General features: G+C 40.8%; 1 protein-coding gene across 2 annotated transcripts in view; it reads right to left on the bottom strand.

The window, feature by feature from the left end:
- Positions 1-485: 485 nt before the first annotated feature.
- LOC140489440 (GTPase KRas-like) overlaps positions 486-24,805 on the bottom strand; it is a 43,927-nt gene continuing 19,607 nt past the window's right edge. For both annotated transcript variants that reach the window (XM_072589006.1, XM_072589005.1), the window contains exons 2-5: positions 15,835-15,964; positions 10,911-11,089; positions 6,652-6,811; positions 486-1,845 (exon numbers count right to left, since the gene is read on the bottom strand). In XM_072589006.1, coding sequence (XP_072445107.1) covers positions 1,729-1,845; positions 6,652-6,811; positions 10,911-11,089; positions 15,835-15,945 — 567 coding nt within the window. In that variant the 5' untranslated portion in view covers positions 15,946-15,964 and the 3' untranslated portion in view covers positions 486-1,728. The remainder of the gene's footprint in view (positions 1,846-6,651; positions 6,812-10,910; positions 11,090-15,834; positions 15,965-24,805) is intronic.

The following is a 24,805-nucleotide window of genomic DNA, read 5'->3' on the forward strand; positions in this document are numbered from 1 at the left end:
CTTACCACATACACGTTATAGACATTATACTGGGTATGGAGGAGATGACCAAAGTTGCACAGTGCTCATAATCCAGTGCACCAAAAGGAGGAAACATGGTGGTTCTTCAAATATCACAACTTTTGCAATTGGAGTTTTACAATGACACCTCATTGGCTACAGCAGCTAACTTTTTGCTCAGATTGAAGAATATTTGCAGGATTGCCTTGAATTACCAGCTATAAAAAGGGAATCATTTGGTAAAGAAATTTCAGCTGACCAGTTAAGTGATTTCCCCACCCTGACTAAGCACTAATTTGGAAAGAAAATTCCCATTTCTATGGCTCCCTGCACAGATACACAAAGAGACCAAAGATGTGCTGTAGTTTGGCATGAACAATTGGCATTCTGGATATGCAGCATCACTTAATAAATCATTGATCATTTTTGCATGAGAATGTTAGTATAATAAATTGGAACATTGTACAATATTCTTAAAGCAAGGATTTGTTCAGTTTGATTTTACATGGCTTTATTATATTTGGAGATTAGCAAGGTGTGTGTAACATGCAGTGACAGCTGTTCACTGATTACTTAATGTACTTATCGTCTTTGTTTAAGAAAATCTGCTTAATGCTGCCTTTCACTACAAACAAATGAGACAGTATTTTAAAAGAAGGAACAACTTAAGGCAGATTTTATAACCATGATTAACAGCATTCTAAACAGTTTCCAGAAATTATGTAGAATGGGATGTTATGTAATCGAACTGCATTTCCTGATATTTGAAGAGACTGTGCTCTGGCTGTACGTTCCATTGACTGATCCAAGTAGAGAACTGGCAATCAATGGACGATAGCAGGAGGCCCAAACCCAACCACTGCATCCATGAGCCAGCCATCTTCCAAAACAGTTACCATTTGAAACAGCTCACAAATTTGGCACAAACACATAAAAACAGCCACATTTACTTACCACGTCTACTACCTGTCTGAACTTAAGTCAGGTTTCGGTTTCTTGGATATCTAGATAATACCCATGAAAACTCATGTTTAAGATCTTTAGCTCTTTTGATATTTGCCTTAACAATCATAGCTATTTATTTCTTGACAGCACCAGCACAACTAACATTTAGGGTTTGTTTATGTGGAACCTATGCTTGGACAGGTGTTTGGGATGACACAAATAGATGTTTGGGCCAGCAAACTAAAGTGATGTAGCACATACTACATCTTACTGATTGTGTAAATTCTTCACTCAGCTGCTGTGGCAATGTACTGTGCAAAAAGTTGACTTGTATGTTTTCTTTATGTTAGTCATCAGACCAAATTTTTAAAAAATCTGAGCACCTTTTAATCTGCATGGTGTTTGATTTAAAATTTGGAATTTGCCAAGCCACACATATTTTCTTTATAGACTAGAAAGATCAACGTTTTATGTCAGCATTGGAATCCAGTGTTCTGATGATTTTCTCATTATTTAATATTTGATGTCCTAATTAAAAATGGCAGTGTTAAAATATATCTGGCATTGCGAAAGCTGAATAGTTTCCACACACTTTTTGCCTCACATTGTAAATAAACTGCAACACGAGAACCTGGATCTTTAAATGCAAATTTCTAGTTCTGTTTTTTTTCTGCATTTGTTCCTTTTCATTGGGGAGGAGATGTTATACTCCAAATTGTTTTCTTCCTTGTCTGATACAAAATCCTTGAAGTTTTGAATCACAAAGTCTTACACATTTTACTTTTAAAGAATTATGCACTTTTTTTTAGATGGTTTTTTCTTCTTTTTACCATTTTTACTGATCTTCTCTTTGTATTTGCGAATTTCTCGCACCAATGTGTAGAATGCATCTTCCACGCCCTGGAATTGTAAGAATATGAATTAGTCGTGAAAACAAGAAAGAAAATTAGGTTTACATTCATAGTTACAAAGAGATTAAGTATACAAATCAGATAAAGGTTTGATTCACATTTCAATGCTTGATTAAAGGGAGGATCAGAAATAGCAAGCTTTAAGTAGTTAAACCTGGATTTACTTTTTTTTTACAGCAAATAAAGATAAAGAAATTGATGATTTATAGTGTGGAGGAGGATAAAGGCATGGGATGTAGGAGAGCACCTGCACCTACAGGGGACCTCTAAACTACACACCTTCCTGACTTGAAACTACATTCACACGGTCACTGCATCAAAATTCTGGAACTTCCTGCCCAGGCAGCCTGGTTGGCTGTATATCTAAACTGCAGTGGTCAAGAAGTTAGCTCACTGCCCATTTCACAGATAAGGATGAGCACTAGCCAGCAGCATCCACATACTACAAACAACTGAAATTTTAAAATTGTTTTTATCCTCGGGAATATATTTCCTTTCATGCCTCGTAGCATGAGACAATATAGGGGAGGCATTGACCCACTGATATTATTGCTGGATCATTACTCCAGAGATCTAGGCAATGTGTGTACCCAGATTCAAATATGCCATGGCAGATGACGGAGTTTGAATTCAATACAAGTTTGGAAATAAGAGTCTAATGAACACGACAAAAGCATAGCTGATTGTTGGAAAAACCCATCTGGTTCACGAATGTCCTTTAGGGAAAGAAACTGCCTTTCTTACTTGGTCTGGACTACATGTGATTCCAGACCCACAGCATTGTGATTAACTCTTAACTGTCCTCTAGGATGGGCAATAGATGGTGACTTAGCCAGCAACACATTATAATGAATGTTTTTTTTTATTCTTGCATTACTCTTACATCATACTAACAATATTTTTTTCAATAATGAAGACCCATTTTATTGTAGCCAGTTGGTAGCCTGAGCAGGGGTCTCTGGCTAAATGCATTAGGGCACTAGTGATTAGTCAAGATTAGAGTGGTGCTGGAAAAGCACAAGTGCTTTTGATGAAGGGCTCCTTCCAGAAACATCGATTTTCCTGCTCCTTGGATGCTGCCTGATCTGCTGTGCTTTTCCAGCACTATTCTAGTCTTGACTGATCTCCAGCATCTGTAGTCCTCACTTTCGCCTCGCACATAGTAATTAGTTGAGGGAGAAAAATAAATTAAGTCGGCATGATCCCTGCTCAGTTTGAACCCAACATTCAGAAGGTTGAAGAGCTATTTGGTCTTCTTGTGTTGTCTGGAATTGGATTCAGGCCCATAGTATTACTGCTGCTGTCAGATGATTAAGAGACTTAGGGCTGGCTCACTCTGGAATAGGGTATAAAAATATAATATTTGCTGAGTCCAAAAGAAGTAGGTTTGGCAATAAGGACAATCAGAATAAACAAAAGTTACAGACAAGTTGGCATAATTGATGTATAGATGGATGAAGAAATCCAGAATCCTAAAGCATCTGGTGTCCCAGTAGCAGGACATTATCTGCAAGGAGCCTCTGCTCCTGAGCAGATCAGCTGGCCACATTCAATTACATCATGGCTAGCCAATTACCTATTTATGGACAAGATGCTTGGCTAATCATTGCAGGGAACACAAGCAGCAGGTTATCTCATGGGATAAAGCCTGGCACCATATATATTTGGCATCTACATCTGGCTCCATCTCTTTGGCTAAGGGCTCTGAACAGCAGTTGATAGGCAAGAAAAAGATGAGACAGCCCAATCTTGCTGCAGGTGTCCTTTCTGTTGAAGATAGTGAGGTGTCACTATGGACTGAGCAGCTTTAGCAAACCACCCTGCGGTGTCACCTGACATAGTGCTCTCAGGATGTGTTGTCACTCCTCTCTGCCAGTGTCCCATTGCACCCTCCTTGAACTCAGCTGCTGGAGGCAACCATACTGAGTAAGAAACCATCAGAGGTTTAAGCCTTCTTGGACTCTGACCATCATAGGACAGTAGCCAAACTTTTCTCAAGCAACAGGGTATAAGGTATATGAGAAGCGAAATCGACGTTTCGGGCAAAAGCCCTGGATGCTGCCTGAACTGCTGTGCTCTTCCAGCACCACTAATCCAGTATTTGGTTTCCAGCATCTGCAGTCATTGTTTTTACCTATAAGGTATATGAGCAGAATTAGGTCAATCATCCCATTGAGCCTGCTTTACATTTAATCATGGCTGATAAGTTTCTCAACTCCATTCTCTTGTCTTTTCATTGCAACCTTCGATCCCATACATCTGTCTTAAATACACTCAGTGACTTGGCCTCCACAACCTGCTGTGGCAATGAGTTCCACAGATTCACCACCCTCTGGCTGAAGAAATTCCTCTCATCTCAGTTCTAAAGGGTCCCCCCTTTCACACTGAGGCTGTGCCCTCTGGTCCTAGTCTTTCCTACTAGTGGAAACATCTTCACCACAGCCACTGTAACCAGGAATCTCAGAGTTCTGTAGATTTTAATCAGATCCCCCCCATATCCTTCTAAACTTCATCCAGTACAGACGCAGAGTCCTCACCTGCTCTCATATGACAAGCCCTTCATCCCTGAGATCATTCTTGTAAACCTCCTCTGAACCCCCCTCTAACACCAGCTCATCCTTCCTTCGATACTGGGCCCAAAACTGCTCACAATATTCCAAATGCTGTCTGACCAGAGCCTTATACAGCCTCAGCATTTCTGCTCTTGTTTTGGCCCTCTTGAAATGAATGCTAACATTGCATTTGCCTTCCTTATTGCTAACTGAATCTATATGTTAACTTTAAGAGAATCCTGAACTTGGACTCCAAAGTCCCTTTGTGCTTCAGATTTCTAAAGTCTTGTCCCATTCAGAAAATAGTCTATGCCTCTATTCTTCCTACCAAAGTGCATAACCTCACACTTGCTCACATTGTATTACAGGTGCCATTTCTCTGCCCAATTTCTTTCCTGTTGAAGCTTTTCTGCAGCCTCCTCGCTTCCTCAACACTACCTGTCCCTTCGCTTATTTTTGTCACCTGAAAACTTAGCAACAATCCCCCCCTATTCCTTTATCCAGACCAATAATGTATAATGTGAATAGTTTTGGTCCCAACACTGATCCATGTGGAACTCCATTAGTCACTGGCTTTTATCCTGAAAAGACATATTTATCCCCATTTTCTGCTACCAGTCAGTCAATCCTCTATCTCTGCCAGTACTTTGTCCCTAATACCACAGACCCTTGTCTTATTTAACAACATCCTGTGTATCACTTTGTCAAAACATAGTGCACACCATTTAACAGACAGCTTTCACTTGGTTGTGGCTGTCAGGGTTGCACCAAGATGTAGTATTGAGAAACAGAATGTAAAAAATATTGTAATAACAAAGATGGCATGGGTGTCACCATTCTATGGATATGATGATTATTGTCTTATTTTATAGTTTCTATTCATATTTCAGAGGAAGCTTTTAGTTGGGAAAATTAAATTTAAAGCTAAAATGTACTTAAGATCCTGGACTTGAGACCGTAGGCCACTTGCGATGGTCTAGCAAAGAGCAACTGTGTTTACTTTTTACCAAGGTCAAAAGTGCTATAAAATGGCAGATTGTCTTTATCAATTGGACCATTGGAAATACTGACCCATATTGTCTCATCTATGTTAAAAACAAAAAAGGGGGATTTATTATGTAGACTTCAAGATTAGCTGGTTGGTTGTGAAGCCAGAAGTTAATTAATTTAAACTATCTAATTAGCTATCCCACTTTCCGATAGTCAGATCCTCTCCAATAGCCAATTCAACTTAATGTAATCCACAACCAACATGTGCAAAACAAAATGTTCAAATAAAGAAAGCTGGGACTTGGTTGTTGAGTCCACATTACTAGAGAAACTAAATAAAACATTTGAAGAAAAGCTGAGGAGAGAATGAGGGCAATTAAAGTCTTGGACTGCTGTAGCTTAGAGTGGACACATATGTTTCCACAGAATTAGCAAGACCCATTACTGTATATGTCTCAACTTTGATAACTAAACAGAACATACAGTCTCAGAGAATTGAACTTGACATACAAGTATATATTTTCATTTCTATATTCCAGAATACTTCATCCCCAAGTATCAGTTTTCTTAAAAGATTGCACCCAAGAGGTTTGTTTTGATTTCATGCTAATCCATACACTGTACAGTTTTTGAAACAAAAATTTGGCTTTGTAGTCGAAGGACCTACATAGTATGGCTTGTTACATACCAGCCACTCTCACAAGGCTAAGCAACTGAACGAGTACAGATTGAGGAAGCCTGAAGCAGGAAACCTGCCTACCCCACCAGGCAGTGAAACCTTGGTTATAAAAAGGCACCAACATTTATTTATTAAGTAGTGCTTGTGTACTGCACTACTGTCACAGGGGTACTCGATTTATAGGGATTTTCTAGTTGATTACTAGTAAACACAGATTTTCTTAGCATCCAGTTTTTATCATTTTCATATTTATCTTGTAATCAACCACACAAATCCTGTATATGCAAGTCAGGCATCATAGCAAGTCTCACAAGTACAATTTGGTGCAAGTAGAGTAAACTCCAATGAAAACTGAACCAGTCACTTTGAAGTACTATCAAACTTTAATGCAAGAACAGATAGAGGATACTCAATCAATGCACAGGAGCATCAGCAAAATACAAAATTATGCAATGGCACCAGGTTCTCAAGCACAGGAAGAGGGAATAAAGAGATTTATAGTATTCATTGTAGACATTATAATTGATGTGGCTTTCCTGAAATCTTCCTTCCCACTGCTAACAATTGGTTTTACCTGTCGAGTTTTGGCTGATGTTTCTATGAAGGGGATTCCATAACTTTTTGCTAGTTCTTGTGCTTGTTTAGTGTCCACAGTCCGTGCTGGAAGGTCACACTTATTTCCAACTAACACCATGGGAACGTCATCGGAGTCTTTCACTCGATTAATTTGCTCTCTAGAGAAGATAAAAGATAATGGAAGTTTTGTTTGCATTTTGTTAATGTGAACAGTTGCTAAAACAGCTTCTGGATTCTTCCTCAAAAGTACATTTTGAGCAAATACACCAAATTATAGCTTTAGTTGTAACCACTGCAACAGATTATAATTGCTTGCACAAGAACAGTTCATTATTCTTCTCCAACTAAAACTAGTTAGCTTCTGCGACAGCTCAGGTGACAACCTCAGTGCAGTTCAGAGCAAGAGACCAGAGGTCCCAGAGTTTATCCCACGTCTGTGATTTAGGGCAATTGGCCTTGGCACCACATACTAGAAATAGTGGGGAAAATCAGATTTTCCTCTTGCTTATTTATTTGTGGATAAATATTAAGATGATGATTAGGGTTGTCTGTATATCTCTTTATAATTGGGTAGTCAGGGCAGTCACCTGTCTAGGTTCACACACAAGAATGTTCACCTGGATGGGGTCTGCAGGATACAGGCAATGGAATCATGCTCACTACAACAATCTGTACCTCATAGCAAAGGCAGACAAGAGGGAGAAACATGTCTTGGTCAGAAAAAAAAAGGTTTTTGTATCTTGTCTATACATCAAATCCAAGTGGTGGATAAACAATAAGGTAATTTTGATTAGCAGCAGGAAGAGCGAGAGTGATGACCAGGGGGCTGCCGAGAAGGTAAATGACCACTTTAAAAGGTTACTTCAAGCATCGGGGCTCTCCATTTTTGCTTAGCAGCAGGAAGTGACTAAAAACTTACCTCACACATAGGTGGAGCACACACTGAGCAGGAGTGGACATGGGACTGCTAAGTAAGTGAAGTAATATATTTGGGTTATTGTGTTACCCGAAACACTACTTAGGTAGTGTCTCCTATCCATCTTCCTCCTCTAACCAACAGTTTTGTGCCCTGGATTGGTAAGGTGACTTTTTTTTCTTTATTTTTCAATAGTCTCTTTGGGAATTTAGAATAGTGTGAATGATCCTCCTGCAGAATGTGGGAGTTAAGGGTCACCACTAGTGTCCCTGATGACTTCATCTGCAGAAAGTGCACCCAACACCAGCTCCTTGAAAACTGCGTTAGGGATTGGAGCTGGAGCTGGAGCTGGAGCTGGAGCTGGAGCTGGAGCTGGAACTAGATGAACTTTGGATCAGACAGGAGGCGGAGGGGGTTATAGGGAGGGATTACAGGGAGATAGTCACACCTCAGGTACAAGAAAAACGCAGATGGGTTACAGTCAGGGGACGGAAAGGAAACTGGCAGATAGTGCAGGGATCCCCTGTGGCCAATCCCCTCAATAACAAGTATACTGTTTTGGATACTGTTGGGGGCCAGGTGAAAAATGACTTACCAGGAGTAAACAATGGCTCAGAGTCTGTTCCTGCTGCTCAGAAGGGAAGCAGGGAGAAGAGCAGAGCATTAGTCATTAGGGACTTCATAGTTAGAGGGACAGTTAGGAGGTTCTGTGGGAACGAGAGAGACTCACGGTTGGTGTGTTGCCTCCCAGGTGCCTAGGGTTGTGTTTTCGGGATCCTTGAGGGGGAGGGGGAGCAGCCCCAAGTCATGGTCCAGATAGGCACTAACGACATAGGTAAAACAATGACTGCAGATACTGGAAACCAGATTCTGGATTAGTGGTGCTGGAAGAGCACAGCAGTTCAGGCAGCATACAAGAAGCAGTAAAATCAACGTTTCGGGCAAAAGCCTTCATCAGGAATACAGGCAGAGAGCCTGAAGGGTGGAGAGATAAGTGAGAGGAGGGTGGTAGGGATGGGGAAATTAAGGGAGCTAGAGTGGAAGCTTAGAGCTCTTATGGAGTTCTTTGAGAAGGTGATCAACAGGTGGATGAGTGTAAAGTGGTTGTTGTGTATGGATTTCAGTAAGGTGTTTGACAAGGTACCCCACGGTAAGGCTATTGTACAAAATGCCGAGGCATGGGATCGAGGGTATTTTAGCGGTTTGGATCAGAAATTGGCTAGTTGAAAGAAGCCAGGGGGTGGTGGTTGATGGGAAATGTTCATCCTGGAGTTCAGTTACTAGTGATGTACTGCAAGGATCTGTTTTGGGGCCATTGCTGTTTGTCAGTTTTATAAATGACCTGGATAAGGGTGTAGAAGGATGGGTTAGTAAATTTGTGGATGACACTGAAGTTGGTGGAGTTGTGGATAGTGCTGAAGGATGTTGCAGGTTACAGAGGGACATAGATAAGCTGCAGAGCTGGGCAAATAAAGTTTAATGTGAAAGTGTGAGTTTATTCACTTTGGAAGGAGCAACAGGAACGCAGAGAACTGGGCTAATGGTAAGATTCTTGGTAGTATAGATGAACAGAGAGATCTCCCTGTCCATGTATAGAGATCCCCCCGAAAGTTGCCAGCCAGGTTGACAGCGTTGTTAAGAAGGCATAAAGTGTGTTAGCTTTTATTGGTAGAGGGATTGAGTTTTGGGGCCACAAGGTCATGTTGCAGTTGTACAAAGCTCTAGTGTGGCCACACTTGGAGTATTGTGTACAGTTCTGGTCACCGCATTATAGGAAGGATGTGGAAGCTTTGGAAAGGATGCAGAGGAGATTAACCAGGATGTTGCCTGATATGGAGGGAAGGTCTCATGAGGATAGGCTGAGGGACTAGAGGCTGTTTTGATTAGAAGGTTGAGAGGTGACTTAATTGAGACATACAAGATAATCAGAGGGTTAGACAGGGTGGACAGTGAGAGCCTTTTCCTTTGGATGGTAATAGCTATCACAAGGGGACATAGCTTTAAAATGAGGGGTAATAGATCTAGGACAGATGTCAGAGGTAGTTTCTTTACTGTGAGAGTAGTAGGGGAAAGGAGCAGCAACAGTAGTAGATTTGCTAACTTTAAGGGCATTTAAATGGTCATTGGATAAAGATATGGATGAAAGTGGAATAGTGTAGATTTGATGGGCTTCAGATTGGTTCCACAGGTTGGCTCAACAGAGGGCCAACGGGCCTTTACTGCGCTACAATGTTCTATGCAATCTGAAAGGAACCTTTTACATACAACTTATTCCTGGGAAAAAAATGTTTGCTAAGATCTATAATATGTTTCCCATTCATGTTATGATGTTGCAATTATCATGTTATCTTAAAAGTTAATCAGGTTCCATTCCTATGCTCGGCAGCATTTTGATAATGAGGCCAAACAAAGTAACAGTAATGAAGAAAATAACATTAAAGAGTGACAAATACTGTATCAGGAATTGTAAAACAGCTATAATTTTACAAACAGTCAGAATAACAGACAGGTGTTTAAATTGGCAAGATGTGTGTACTGATACCTCACAAAGATCTGTGATAGGGTCTCAATTATTTTTGGTATTTATTAATGTAATAGATGACGACATAGAAAGCCACATCCAAATTTTACAACAAAAACAGTCACAATTAAGCAGTGCAGATGAGAGTATTAAATTACACAGAGCTATCAATAAATTAAAGGACGATACAAAACTGTGGCAAACATATTTCAGTGTGGAATACAATGGGGTACTTTCTAAATGACAAACAGTGAAAAACAAAAAAAGAGGATCCAAAGGAGCTAAAGTTCAAGTCCAAAGATCATTCAACGTTATCAACATTGCTACATAAAAATCATCAGAAAGACTACTGGAATGCTGGCTTTATGTTTAGGACTAGAGTAATATTTGGGTAGAAGGATATTTTTTAAAAATGTATCCAAGAGACGTGGCCCTGACTGAACAGCGTTCAATGCCTGTTCCTAAATTGCTCTTTTTGAACCTTGGGCTTAGAGAAACAGTACTGTTAGGAAGAAATTTCCCCAATTTTGACCCAGTGACACTGAAGGAACAGTCATGTTTCCACATCAAGATGATGTGCGACTTGGAGGGGAACTTGCAAAGTGGTTGTGTTCCTACGTATCCAATCTTGACAAATCCCATTTGGTGTTCAAAGAATGGTCTTATCAAGAATCTTAAGTGGGAAATTTTAAAATTACGAAAATGTTCACAATTCCACTTACAAAAAAAATTGAAATTGTATTCCTTTGTTGTTTTAAATAGCTAATACAAATCTGGTTCCAGGTTTTTTTTTCAGTTCTGAACCTTACATAATACTAACCTATACAGATGGACATCTTCGAAGGATTTTATGTTATTGATAGCAAAGACGCAGAGGAAACCCTCGCCCGTTCGCATGTATTGATCTCTCATAGCACTGTATTCCTCTTGACCTGCTGTGTCCAGAATATCTAATAAACAGGTTTCTCCATCAATAACCACCTGTTTCCTGTAGGAATCCTACACAGTGGAAAAGTGAAAGTAGAGTTGGTAATCAAGTCGGTTGTACTTTACATCAATTTAATTCTCTTCACCTTGTGGAAGGAGTTAAATCAAAAGGATAAGAATTATTGAGAAAAGTTAAACAAGCCCACAGTTCTAATCGCAACTCAAGTCTGTTTTGTATTGGAAATTTCAAATATTTTCCAGGTTTCGTTCCATGTAATTGCCTAAAAAAAGGCACTGTAGGTAAAAGATTAAATAAGCAAATTAGAACATTTAGAAAGATAAGATATCCTTATACTTTATAATCTTAAAGTTAAAATTTCCAGCCTTTTTGGTTTAAGAAATTGTTAGCATTCAAGATTAGATTGTATAAGGAAAGTGGCATTTGTGTTTTGATTTGCAATTATTTCTTTTAACCCAACTCACTTATTCACCACAAAACTGACAGCTACCATATTCTTGAACTTAGTTCCTTAAAGAAAAATATATGAACCAGTCTCTACCTTGAGCTCCCTTTTTGACTTTAAAGAGTCTCCTTAAAGTTTATCTCTTACTAAGATTTTGGTCATCCTTCTAATCTGCCGTCTCTTTGCCTGAAATCCATTTTCCCCACAAGTCTGAGAATCTCAGAATTGTCATGGTGCAGAAGTAAGCTATTCAGTCTGAAGAAGGGCTTATGCCCGAAACGTCGATTCTCCTGCTCCTCAGATGCTGCCTGGCCTGCTGTGCTTTTCCAGTACCACATTTTTCAACTCTATTCAGCCCATAGTTCTATACTAGCTCTCTAACTTAACATCATGACTTAATGTCATTCCACTGTCTTTTCACTATACCCTTGCACATTGGATGATTGTTTAAATAGAAACAATATCCTCTTGAATTGATTTTCATTTCTCTAGCTGTCTACTCACTCCCTAACCTGTAGGGTACTACTTGCGCCACTGTCTCAACATCTGCCCTCCATAAAATCGGCAGAAATGTGTTCAAGCATAAGACTTTTATGGTCTGGTTGGATTAACTAATTAGCAGAGCAAGATCAATCATTGGAGTGCAATTTCCCAAACAATGCCGTATGCAGAGGATATTTCCTGTAATTTGGATGATGGCTCCATTGACTGGAAACAGATTCTGGCATCAGCAGATCTCAGAGGCTGTACCTTTTCTTTGTTTTCCCAATTTTACTCACTTGTCAAACAAATTAAAGTGGTTTCCATCATGGGATCAGATACAATTTTTGCAAGCTTCAGTTATTAATCTTTATAGGGTTGTAGATTACAGATTATGGTGGGGGTGTTTTTGCCATTAAGAGCTACCAGTAAAGAAACTAAAATGAGTACACCTCTTGTGATGCAGTGGTCGTGTGCCTATATTTGAGCCAGGAGGTACACGTTTGAATCCTGCCTGATCCAGAGTTCAGTAAAAACATCGGAGCAGATTGATTAAAAACATTTTAACCTGGGCCCACCAGCAGTCAAAGGCTGGATTTTAAATGTAATCTTCATTTCATGCAAAAGCATTCTTCTGACACAATAAATTCTACATAAATTACTTTCATTCAGGATAAATGCAAGACTATAAAGAAAACTTTAAACCATTACCCATACTTTACACATCTTTTCTTACCCATTAAACATTATAACTTCCACACCTATTATTTATAACTGTGGCATCTTATCTACTTCTATGGTATTGAATGACATAGCGTCGGATGATGTGGAGTCTGTGTGGGTGGAATTGAGGAACCACAAAGGCAAAAAAACCATAATTGGAGTTGTGTACAGACCTCCTAACAGTGGTCAGGACCAGGGACGCAACATGTACCGGGAAATAGAGAAGGCATGTCAGAAAGGCAAGGTTACATTGATCATGGGTGACTTCAATATGCAGGTGGACTGGGTAAATAATGTTGCTAGTGGATCTAAAGAAAGGGAATTCATGGAATGCTTACAGGATGGCTTTTTGGAACAGCTAGTCATGGAGCCCACAAGAGAGCAGGCTATTCTGGACCTAGTGCTTTGCAATGAACCAGACTCTATAAAAGATCTTAAAGTAAGGGAACCCTTAGGAAGTAGCGACCATAATATGGTAGAGTTCAGTCTGGAGTTTGAAAGGGAGAAGGCGAAATCTGATGTAATGGTGTTACAGTTGAATAAAGGTAATTATGAGGGCATGAGAGAGGAACTGAGTAAAATAGACTGGAAGCAGAGGCTAACCGGGAAGACACTAGAGCAAAAATGGCAGGAGTTTGTAGGTATAATTGAGGACACTGTACAGAGGTTCATTCCCAAGAAAAGAAAGATTAACCGGGGAGGGATTAGACAACCTTGGCTGACAAAGGAAGTCAGGAAATGTATTAAAGAAAAAGAGAGATCCTATAAAGTGGCTAAGAACAGTGGGAAATCAGAAGATTGGGAAGGATACAAAAGCAAACAGAGGATAACAAAGAGTGTAATAAGAAATGAGAGGATCAAATATGAAGGTAGGCTAGCCAGTAATATTAGAAATAATAGTAAAAGTTTCTTTCAGTACATAAGAAACAAACGACAGGCAAAAGTAGACATTGGGCCACTTCAAACTGATGCAGGGAGCCTAGTGATGGGAGATAAGGAAATAGCAGGAGAACTTAACAAGTACTTTGCGTCAGTTTTCACAGTGGAAGACAGGAGTAATATCCCAAAAATTAAAGGGTGTCACGGGGCTGAGTTGAGTATGGTTGCCATTACGAAAGAGATAGTGCTAGAAAAGTTAAAAAGTCTTAAAATTGATAAATCTCCTGGCCCCGATGGGATACACCCTAGAGTTCTGAGAGAGGTTGCTGAGGAAATAGCAGAGGCATTGGTTGAGATCTTTCAAGAGTCACTGGAGTCAGGAAAGGTCCCGGACGATTGGAAGATGGCTGTAGTAACCCCCTTGTTCAAGAAAGGATCAAGGCAAAAGATGGAAAATTATAGGCCAATCAGCTTAACCTCGGTTGTTGGTAAAATTCTAGAATCCATCATTAAGGATGAGGTTTCTAAATTCTTGGAAGAGCAGAGTCTGATTAGAACAAGTCAACATGGATTTAGTAAAGGGAGGTCATGCCTGACAAACCTGTTGGAATTTTTTGAAGAGGTAACAAGTAGGTTAGACCAGGGGAACCCAGTGGATGTGGTCTATCTGGACTTTCAAAAGGCCTTTGATAAGGTGCCACACGGGAGACTGCTGAGCAAGGTGAGGGCCCATGGTGTTCGAGGTGAGCTGCTGGGATGGATTGAGGATTGGCTATCTAACAGAAGGCAGAGAGTTGGGATAAAAGGTTCTTTTTCAGAATGGCAGCCGGTGACGAGCGGTGTCCCGCAGGGTTCGGTGCTGGGGCCACAGCTGTTCGCATTATATATTAATGATTTGGATGAGGGAACCGGGGGCATTCTAGCGAAGTTTGCCGATGATACAAAGTTAGGTAGACAGGCAGGTAGTACTGAGGAAGTGGGGAGGCTACAGAAGGATCTAGACAGGTTGGGAGAGTGGTCCAGGAAATGGCTGATGGAATTTAACGTGAGCAAGTGCGAGGTCTTGCACTTTGGCAAAAAGAATATAGGAATGGACTACTTTCTAAATGGTGAGAAACTTAATAAAGCCAAAGCACAAAGGGATCTGGGAGTGCTAGTCGAGGATTCTCTAAAGGTAAACATGCAGGTTGAGTCTGTGATTAAGAAAGCGAATGCAATGTTGTCTCTTATCTCAAGAGGGTTGGAATATAAAAGCAGAGATGTACTACTAAGACTTTATAAAGCTCTGGTTAGGCCCCATTTGGAGTACTGTGTCCAGTTTTGGTCCCCACACCTCAGGAAGGACATACTGGCACTGGAACGTGTCCAGCGGAGATTCACACGGATGATCCCTGGAATGACAGGTCTAGCATATGAGGAACGGCTGAGGATACTGGGATTGTATTCGTTGGAGTTTAGAAGATTAAGGGGAGATCTAATAGAGACGTACAAAATAATACATGGCTTTGAAAAGGTGGATGCTAGAAAATTGTTTCTGTTAGGCGAGGAGACTAGGACCCGTGGACACAGCCTTAGAATTAGAGGGGGTCATTTCAGAACGGAAATGCGGAGACATTTCTTCAGCCAGAGAGTGGTGGGCCTGTGGAATTCATTGCCATGGAGTGCAGTGGAAGCCGGGACGCTAAATGTCTTCAAGGCCGAGATTGATAGGTTCTTGTTGTCTAGAGGAATTAAGGGCTACGGGGAGAATGCTGGCAAGTGGAGCTGAAATGCGCATCAGCCATGATTGAATGGCGGAGTGGACTCGATGGGCCGAATGGCCTTACTTCCACTCCTATGTCTTATGGTCTTATACTTTTCAGTTAAAAATCAAGCTCCAAATCAAGTCTTAAGCTACAAGCGATGAACCACTCCATTGCTTTTGTTTTCAAAAAGGGAAAGGTCCAACTCATTTTCTGAACCATTGTTTATCCTGACAGATCAATTGGAGTAATTAAATTAAAGTAAAACAAGCCCATTAATAGTGGTCATTAGCAGGGAGTTTAATGACATAACTTTATAGATTAAAGTCAACTTTTGCTGTTTAGGGACTTGAGTTTTGTAAAACCTAAAAAAGATTAAAGTAAACATGGGAGTCTAAATGTATGATTCATTTCCTTATATTTAAATCTCCACAGGCACAGTTAGTATGGTAGCTCCACAATTATTTCTTGTCTAGATTCCATTTGCCACTATGGTCTCCAGGGAACATTTTACTTTTTTTTGCCTTACCTCTATAGTTGGATCATATTCATCCACAAAGTGGTTTTGTATCAGCTGAATAGTTAAAGCACTCTTCCCAACACCACCAGCTCCTACGACCACCAATTTGTATTCTGTCATTGTCCTGTTAATCTAGCACCTGGAAATAAATAGCATATAATACCATTAGTAAAACAGCATTGTCCTCCTCCCAAAATGTTAATCTCATTACTCATAACTGGCTAGTACAAATTTTGAAATTTTCTTTCATTCTTCTAAAGCAATTACTTGCTTGAGATTTTTAAACTATTCCAAAGATATTCTCCAATAGCCAATTAGATACTAACATCTAACCATTTAAATTGAAATAGAAAATTCTAGAAATACTTGGCCTAGCAGTTTTGGAGGGACAAAAAGTTGATGTTTATCAGAATTCTGTTAAGACACAATTAGTAGTTCCAGCTGTTTCTATTTTTACTTCATATTTTCAGCATCTACAGTATCCTGCTTTTGTGTCAAGTTCAAATTCATTTACTTTACCTGGCCCTCCCTCAATTCAGGGGTAATTGGGGATAGGCAATAAATGCTGGTCTTGTCAGCGATGCCCGCAACCAATGAAAGAACAAAATCCCTTAACCCCATCATTATCAAAACTTTGTCGAACTCAACATTTAATATATGCAATGAATTAACCACGAGTGTGGTGCTGGCAAAGCACAGCAGGTGAGGCAGCATCTGAGGAGCAGCAGAATCAATGTTTCAGGTATAAGCCCCTTATCAAAAAAGGCCCGAAACATCGACTCTCCTGCTCCTCGGATGCTGCCTCACCTGCTGTGCTTTGCCAGCACCACACTCGACCCTCACCTCCAGCATCTGCAGTACTCATTCTGCCTAATGAATTCACCACCACTATTAGGGGAAAGAATTCCAAAGACTAATAACTGATTAATTTTTTCTCATCTTGGTTGGAAAATTCCTTATTTTGAAATTACGCCTCCCTTCAAGAGCATCCTACTCTGAAAGCCCCTCAGAACTAAATATATTTCAATCAAATCACCTCTCATTCTGTTAAATTTTGGTTATTATAAATCCAACCCCCTCAAACCCTTCCCATAAAAATCAGACAAGTGAATGTTTTCTAAACTGCTTCCAATGCAAGTATATCCCTCAAGAAGACAAAACCTGCACACAATAAATCTAGGTGTGGTCTCATCAATAGTCTGTACAGCTGAAATAAGTCTACTTTTAGAGTCCAGCCCTTGCAATAAAGGTCAAAGATTCCATTTGCCTTCCAGATCAATTTACTACACCCTCAAGCTTATTTTATAATTCATGCATGATGACACACAGATTCTTTTAATATAACATTCTGCTTTTCTGTTCTTCTACGGTAATCCAAGGTAATGGCGGAGTAGGTTGCTTTAGCCAGAGCTCCACCTGTTCTTTTTCTTTTTTCTCCCCTTCTTTGAGTTGTTTTTCTTCTCTCCCAGCTTCAGTGCAGGCATAACGAGGGGTCCTCTTGGCATGGCGTGGTTTTCTCAATTTGCTTTCATATCAATCTTTCCATCATCAGCAAAATTTGCTCCAAATTTGCAGCAGTACCGAGGTTGTAAGTGGATTTCATTTTGAAGTCTATTTGCAAGTTGATTTATAAACTAGTTGGAATACAAATGTGGCACAATGTAAGGCTCCTGGTCATTAAGAAATATTCTTATGTCTTTATGTTTACACCCCTGTATAGGTCCATAAGAAGGAATATTAATTAGTACTAACATTCTAAGTCTGATGTTCATAAAATTGGGGACCACCCCTGCACACAGTCAGTCCCTTCATCCAAGTGTTATGAAGTTGAAGGTGTGTACTGTACCTTTGAGAGAGAGTGAATGCTGATGAATTTATTGGTTTTTCAGCTTGGAACCAATGAGGTGTTTGGGATATTAAGAAGCAGGTGTTTTGAAAGTTAGACAGAGAGTAAACTGCCATTGAGAGAGTGAGAGACAGTGAGAGAGAGAGTGAGTGAGAGAGTGGGAGTGAGAGGAGAGAGAGAGAGAGAGAGAGCGAGACACAGAATGTGCGAGAGAGAGAGCGCGAGAGACAGAGCGAGAGACAGAGTCAGAGAGAGTGAGACAGAGTGATTGTGAGAGTGAGTGATTGTGAGAGTGAGTGATTGTGAGAGAGAGAGTCAGAGAGAGTGAGACAAAGTGATTGTGAGAGGGAGAGAGAGAGAATGAGAGTGAGTGAGAGTGAGTGAGTGAGGGAGAGAGAGTGAGTGAGTGACAGAGAGAATGAGAGAGAGAGGAGTGCGTGAGAGAGAGTGAGAATGAATGAGAGTGAGTGAGATTGAGAGAGGAGAGAGTGAGTGAGAGAAACTGAGAATGAATGAAAGTGAGTGAGAGTGAGTAAGAGTGAGTGAAGGTGAGAGAGAGGGAGAGTGAAAGTGAAAGATTCATAACATTATCAAAGGTATGTTTTCCATATGAAACATCTTTGCAGTAAAAGACAGAAGACAATCGAGGGAGATCTTTAGCCAAGAGGAGGACAACAGCCGCTATGTGGTTTTGAAATTAAGTTGATGTAATTTTATTATGGGTTTTTATTGGAACAGTATATTGTTATAGAGTTAGAGGCAGATAACAAACATTTAAGAGAAAGGAGGCTTAGAGTTGTAAATAGTTGTTTAATGTTCACTTTTAATGCTAAAGAATAAATTGATTTTTTTTTCTTTAAATAGAGGAATTTGGGAGCTCTCTGTCACTCATTTTAACAGATTACAAGGCAAGGTGAGCTTTTCTGGGTGTTTGGTTTGATTAACAGAAGGATTCACTGCTGTGTTGTAACACAAGTCATTAACTTGGACCAAAGAAGAGTTGAGGCCCCAGCCCTAATCCATGAAGCACTCCACTAGTTAGTTTGCCAAATTGAAAGTGTCCCTTTATCCCAACCCTTTCCTGTTAGCCAATCCTCCATCAGCACTAATATATTACTCGCAACACCATGAGCTCGTGTTGTGACCTTTTCTGCGACATCTTGTTGAGTGCCTTCTGGAAATCCAAATGAATTACATTTATCTGTTCATCTTCACTGTTCCCTGCTTGTTACAATCGCACAGAACTCTAATAAATTAGCCAGACATGTTTGTTCTTTTCACAAACCATGATGCTTCTACTTGTATTATGATTTTTTTCAATATACTGCAGCAAATTCCTAACGATGGATTCCAGCACTTATTTCACAGCTAACTGGCCTACGATTCCCTGTTTTCTTGAACACAGGTGGTACATATTGTCTTCAACTTTGCTGGGATCTTTCTAGAATCTAAGGAATTTGGAAGACAACAAATGTTTGAACTGATATCTACCATCACATGTTTTAAGTTCCCAAGATGTAGGTCATCAGATCCAGAGAACTGGTCAGCATTTGTTTTCCCAGTATTATGTGTCTCTAGTGATCTTGATTTTTTTGCCTAGATTCTACCATCTCTGATGTAAAATATTTGTTCAAAGTCTCTATCATTTCTCAGCTTCCCATTCCTAACTCCCCAGTTTCAACTTTTAAGGGAACAATGTTCACTTTAACCTAGCCTTATATTTGAAAATTTTCTAAATTTTTTCCCCAAGCCAACAAACTAGCTTTTATCTCTTCACTGTGAGCAGGATCTTACCATGTGCAAATTGCTGCCAAGTTTCCTTAAATTGGCATAATCACCAATATAAAATTCATTTCCTGCAAATCACTTTGAAGTTATGTATTTGTTGTTAACCAGGGCAACCATTACAACTAACTTTTCAATATTCCATTCTTCACAGCAAACAATTTGAACTCATAACCAAAACAATTTTACTGCAACTGTATTGGCTGGATTCTCTTATGGAGAAGAGACTGAGGAACACGGTCTGTGTTCTCTACAGTTTTGATGAATGAGAGAAGATTTCACTGAAACTTACAAAATTCTTATGGGTGAATGTGGATAAGATATTTCCCATCGCTGGTGACTCTAGAACCAGGAGCATAGTCTTAAATGCCCTGCTCTCATGTGATATTGAGTTGTGGAAACTCAATTTATTCAACTTATAAACTGATTCAAGACAGAAATCAATACGTTTCTGGAGACTAATGACATCAACGGTTATGGAGATTGTGCAGGGAGGGTTACATTGAGTAGATGATCAGACATAATGTAGAATGACAGGATATTCTTGATGGGCTGAATGGCCTACTACTGCTGTCCCTATTAATATACTTGGCCAAAGTTTTAAAAACCAGGCAGTTGGTCTTGGTAGCAGTTTAAAGTAAAGCAACAAAGTTAAGCCTAGCACTGAATAAAATGCTACTGCAGTAGAGAAAACAGGGTTTCTCAACATTGAACAGAGGCACAATCCAGGTCAGATCTGAGGATTCTGGGTAATCCAAGATGGTTATGGTAGGGGATTTTAACTTTCCAAACTTGCCATATAGTGTTAAGGGTTTAAATGGAGAGGAATTTGTTAAGTGTGTACAAGACAATTTTCTAATTCAGTATGTGGATGTACCAACTAGAGAAGATGCAAAACTTGACCTACTCTTGGGAAATAAGGCAAGGAAGGTGACTGAGGTGTCAGTGGGGGAGCACTTTGGGGCCACCGACCATAATTCCAGTAGGTTTAAAATAGTGATGGAAAAGGATAGACCAGATCTAAAAGTTGAAGTTCTAAATTGGAGGAAGGCCAATTTTAACGGTATTGGGCAAGAACTTTCAAAAGCAGATTGGGGGCAGATGTTCGCAGGTAAAGGGACAGCTAAAAAATGGGAAGAAGTAAGGTAATGAGAATCCAGAGAAAGTATATTCCTGTCAGGGTGAAAGGGAAGGCTGGTAACTATAGGGGATGCTGGATGACTAAAGAAATTGAGGGTTTGGTTAAGAAAAAGAAGGAAGCATATGTCAGGTATAGACAGGATAGATCAAATGAAGAGTATAAAGTCAGTAGGTGTATACTTAAGAGGGAAATCAGGAGGGCAAAAAGGGGACAGAGATAGTGTTGGCAAATAGAATTAAGAAGAATCCAAAGGGTTTTTACAAATACATTAAAGGTAACTAGAGAGAGAGAGAATAGGGCCCCTCAAAGATCAGCAAGGCGGCCTTTGTGTGGAGCCACAGAAAATGGGGGAAGATACTAAACGAGTATTTTGCATCAGTATTTACTTTGGAAAAGGATATGGAAGATATAGAATGTTGCAAAATAGATGGTGACACCTAGCAAAATGTCCATATTACACAGAGGAGAAAGTGCTGGATGTTTTGAAATGCATAAAGCTGGATAAATCCCTAGGACCTGACCAGGTGTACCCGAGAACTCTGTGGGAAGCTAGGGAAGTGATTGCTGGGCCTCTTGCTGAGATATTTGTATCGTCGATAGTCACAGGTAAGGTGCCAGAAGACTGGAGGTTGGCAAACGTGGTGCCACTGTTGAGAAGAGTAGTAAGGGCAAACCAGGGAACTATAGACCAGTGAGCCTGACCTCGGTGGTGGATAAGTTGTTGGAGGGAATCCTGAGGGACAGGATGTACACGTATTTGGAAAGGTAAGGACTGATTAGGGATAGTCAGCATGGCTTTATGCGTGGGAAATCATGTCTCACAAACTTGATTGAGTTTTTTGAAGAAGTAACAAAGAGGATTGATGAGGGCGGAGCAGTAGATGTGATCTATATGGAGTTCAGTAAGGTGTTCGACAAGGTTCCCCATGGGAGACTGATTAGCAAGGTTAGATCTCATGGAATACAGGGAGAACTCGCCATTTGTATACAGAACTGGCTCAAAGGTGAAAGACAGAGGGTGGTGGTGGAGGGTTGTTTTTCAGATTGGAGGCCTGTGACCAGTGGAGTGCCACAAGGATCGGTGCTGGGTCCTCTACTTTTTATCATTTTATATAAATGATTTGGATTTGAGCATAAGAGGTACAGTTAGTAAGTTTGCAGATGACACCAAAATTGGAGGTGTAGTGGAGAGCAAAAAAGGTTCCCTCAGATTACCACAAGATCTGGACCAGATGGGCCAATGGGCTGAGAAGTGGCAGATGGAGTTAAATTCAGATAAATGTGAGGTGCTGCATTTTGGGAAAGCAAATCTTAGCAGGACTTATACACTTAATGGTAAGGTCCTAGAGAGTGTTGCTGAACAAAGAGACCTAGGAGTGCAAGTTCATAGCTCCCTGAAAGTGGAATTGTAGGTAGGTAGGATAGTGATGTAAGTTTGGTATGCTTTCCTTTATTGGTCAGAGTATTGAGTACAGGAGTTTGGAAGCCACGTTGCAGCTGTACAAGACATTGGTTAGACCACTGTTGGAATATTGCTTGCAATTCTGGTCTCCTTCCTATCAGAAAGATGTTACCAAGGTTGGAGGATCTGAGCTACAGGGAGAGGCTGTTTTCCCTGGTGCGTCGGAGGCTGAGGGGTGACCTTATAGAGGTTTACAAAATCATGAGGGGCCTGGATAGGATAAATAGACAAAGTCTTTTCTCTGGGGTGGGGGAGTCTAGAACTAGAGGACATAGGTTTAGGGTGAGAGGGGAAAGATATAAAAGAGATCTAAGAGGCAACTTTTTCACGTAGAGGGTGGTACGTGTATGGAATGAGCTGCCAGAGGATGTGGTGGAGGCTGGTACAATTACATTTAAAAGGCATCTGGGTGGGTATATGAATAGGAGGGTTTGGAGGGATATGGGCCGGGTGCTGGCAGGTGGGACTAGATTAGGTTGGGATATCTGGTCGGCATGGGCGGGTTGGACCGAGATGTTGTACATCTCTATGACTCTATCAATTCATAATCAATCTGCAAAAGATACAAACTCAACAATTAATTCTGTATAAATGCCAGAAGATCACAAGTGTACAGAGGTTCAAATTTTAGGATAAGCTAGAATTTCCAAGATAAAAGTACACAGATGAAATGTAGGAGAGGAACTAATTTGCAGAACTACAGACCTAAATTGAACAGTTGTTTGCAAAAGCCTTCACATGCAAGAGAGGATGAATGGCCTCTTGCATCATCAGTTTCTGACTTCTAATTTAATAGAGAGAATCAGTGTCTGGGATGTTGAAGAAATAGTTACATGCCCCTGTTGGGGAACTTTTTAAAAAAAATTCACTCATGGATGTGGGTGTCACAGGCCGGACTGACTTTTTTTTGCACATCCCTAGTTACCATTCAGATGATGATGATGATGGTGAGCAGCCTATTTGAACTGCTGAAAATGCAGTGGTTCAAGAATGCAGCTCACCATCACCTTCTCAAGGGCACTAGGGATGGTCATAAAATGCTGCAGTCAAATTGTATGATGCTGGAAAAGCACAGCAGGTCAGGCAGCAGGAGAACCAGTGTTTTGGGCATAAGCACTTCATTGGGAATGTTGGGAGGTGGAGCTGAGACATATATAGAAGGTTGGGGATGGGGCTGCAAGGGGAGAAGGTAGCTTGGAAGGCGATAAGTAGATACAGACGAGGGGGTGATGGTGATAGGATGGAGAGGAAGGTGGAGCGGATAGGTGGGAAGGAAAATGGGCAGGTAGGTCAGTTCAAGAGAGGGGTGCTGAGTTGGAGAGTTGGATCTGGGATGAGGTCAGTGGGGGAGTTGAGGTGGAGGGAGAGGAGATGAGGAAATTGGTGAAGTTGATGTTGATGCCATGTGGTTGGAGGGTCCCGGGTAGAAGATGAGGTGTTCTTCATCCAGGTGTCTGGTAGCTTGGATTTGGGGGTGGAGGCAGCCCAGGACTTGCATATCCTTGGTGGAATGGGATGGAGAGTTGAAGTAGTCAGCCGTAGGATAGTGGGGTTGTGGAACTGTCCTACCTGCCCATTTTCCTTCCCACTCATCTGCTGTACTGTCCACTCTGACCTATCACCATTGCCCCCCACTTGTATCTACCTATCGTTTTCCCAGCTACCTCACCCCCAATTCTCCTACTTATCTCTCAGCCCCTCACCGCACATTCCTGACAAAGGTCTTGTGCCCAAATCATCAACTCTCTTGCTCCTTGGATGTTGCCTGTGCTTTTCGAGTGTGACCCTCTTCGACTCTAATCTCCAGCATTTGCAGTCCCCACTTTCTCCCAGTTGCCATAAAATGCTGTAGTGTATTTCTCAAAAAGGGATTAAGGCCCTTACAACAAATAGTTGAATTTCTTAACTAGTTTCTCTGTCACCATGCAAAAAAACATTTGACCATTATGGCTGACTCATGTCATTTTTAGCTGGTGACTAAAAAGCAGCCAAAGTGAAACACTCACCAAAATCTACCTTCCTGGGTCAATTAGGTACTTGGATAGAAACCTAACTCTGGTATCTTCTTTATCCCAAGGCAAAAGTGGTTTTTGAAAAGAAAACAAATACATGACAATTTACGCTTCACATAGCCAATCTGTGGTACAAAAAGCCTGTTCCCTGTCCACCTGAACCAATGTTGGCCAACATACAAATTAGGAGAAGGGTCACGCTGTTGCGCCCTTCAATTCTACTCTGCCATTTGATAGGATCGTGGCTGATCTGATTGTGGTCTCAATTCTACATTTCTGTCTATCCCAGATAACCATTACCAAAGAACTCAATCATTAATCTAGCCAACCTGCCTTAAAAATATTCAGTCGCCTAGCCTTCACTGCTCTCTGGAGAAGAGATTCCCAAGATTAGTGATTTTGGGGGGAAAACAGTTCTCATTACCATTTTAAAATCAAGACCTCTTTAAACTGTGTTGCCTGGTTCTAGTCTCAGATGAAGAAACATTCCACCCCACCCCAGTACCTACCCTATCAAGCCTCCTTAGGATCATGTTTCAATCAGATCACTTCTCATTCTTCTCAGGCCCAACTTTTCCCTCAAACATCACACACCACACACCACACACACACACCCCCAACCACACACACCCCCCAACCACACACACCCCCCACACACACCACACACACACACACACACACACACACCCCAACCACACACACCCCCCCCACACACACACCCCCAACCACACACA

This window comes from Chiloscyllium punctatum, chromosome 18 (genome assembly GCF_047496795.1).
Source record: "Chiloscyllium punctatum isolate Juve2018m chromosome 18, sChiPun1.3, whole genome shotgun sequence".
Classification (NCBI taxonomy): domain Eukaryota; kingdom Metazoa; phylum Chordata; class Chondrichthyes; order Orectolobiformes; family Hemiscylliidae; genus Chiloscyllium; species Chiloscyllium punctatum.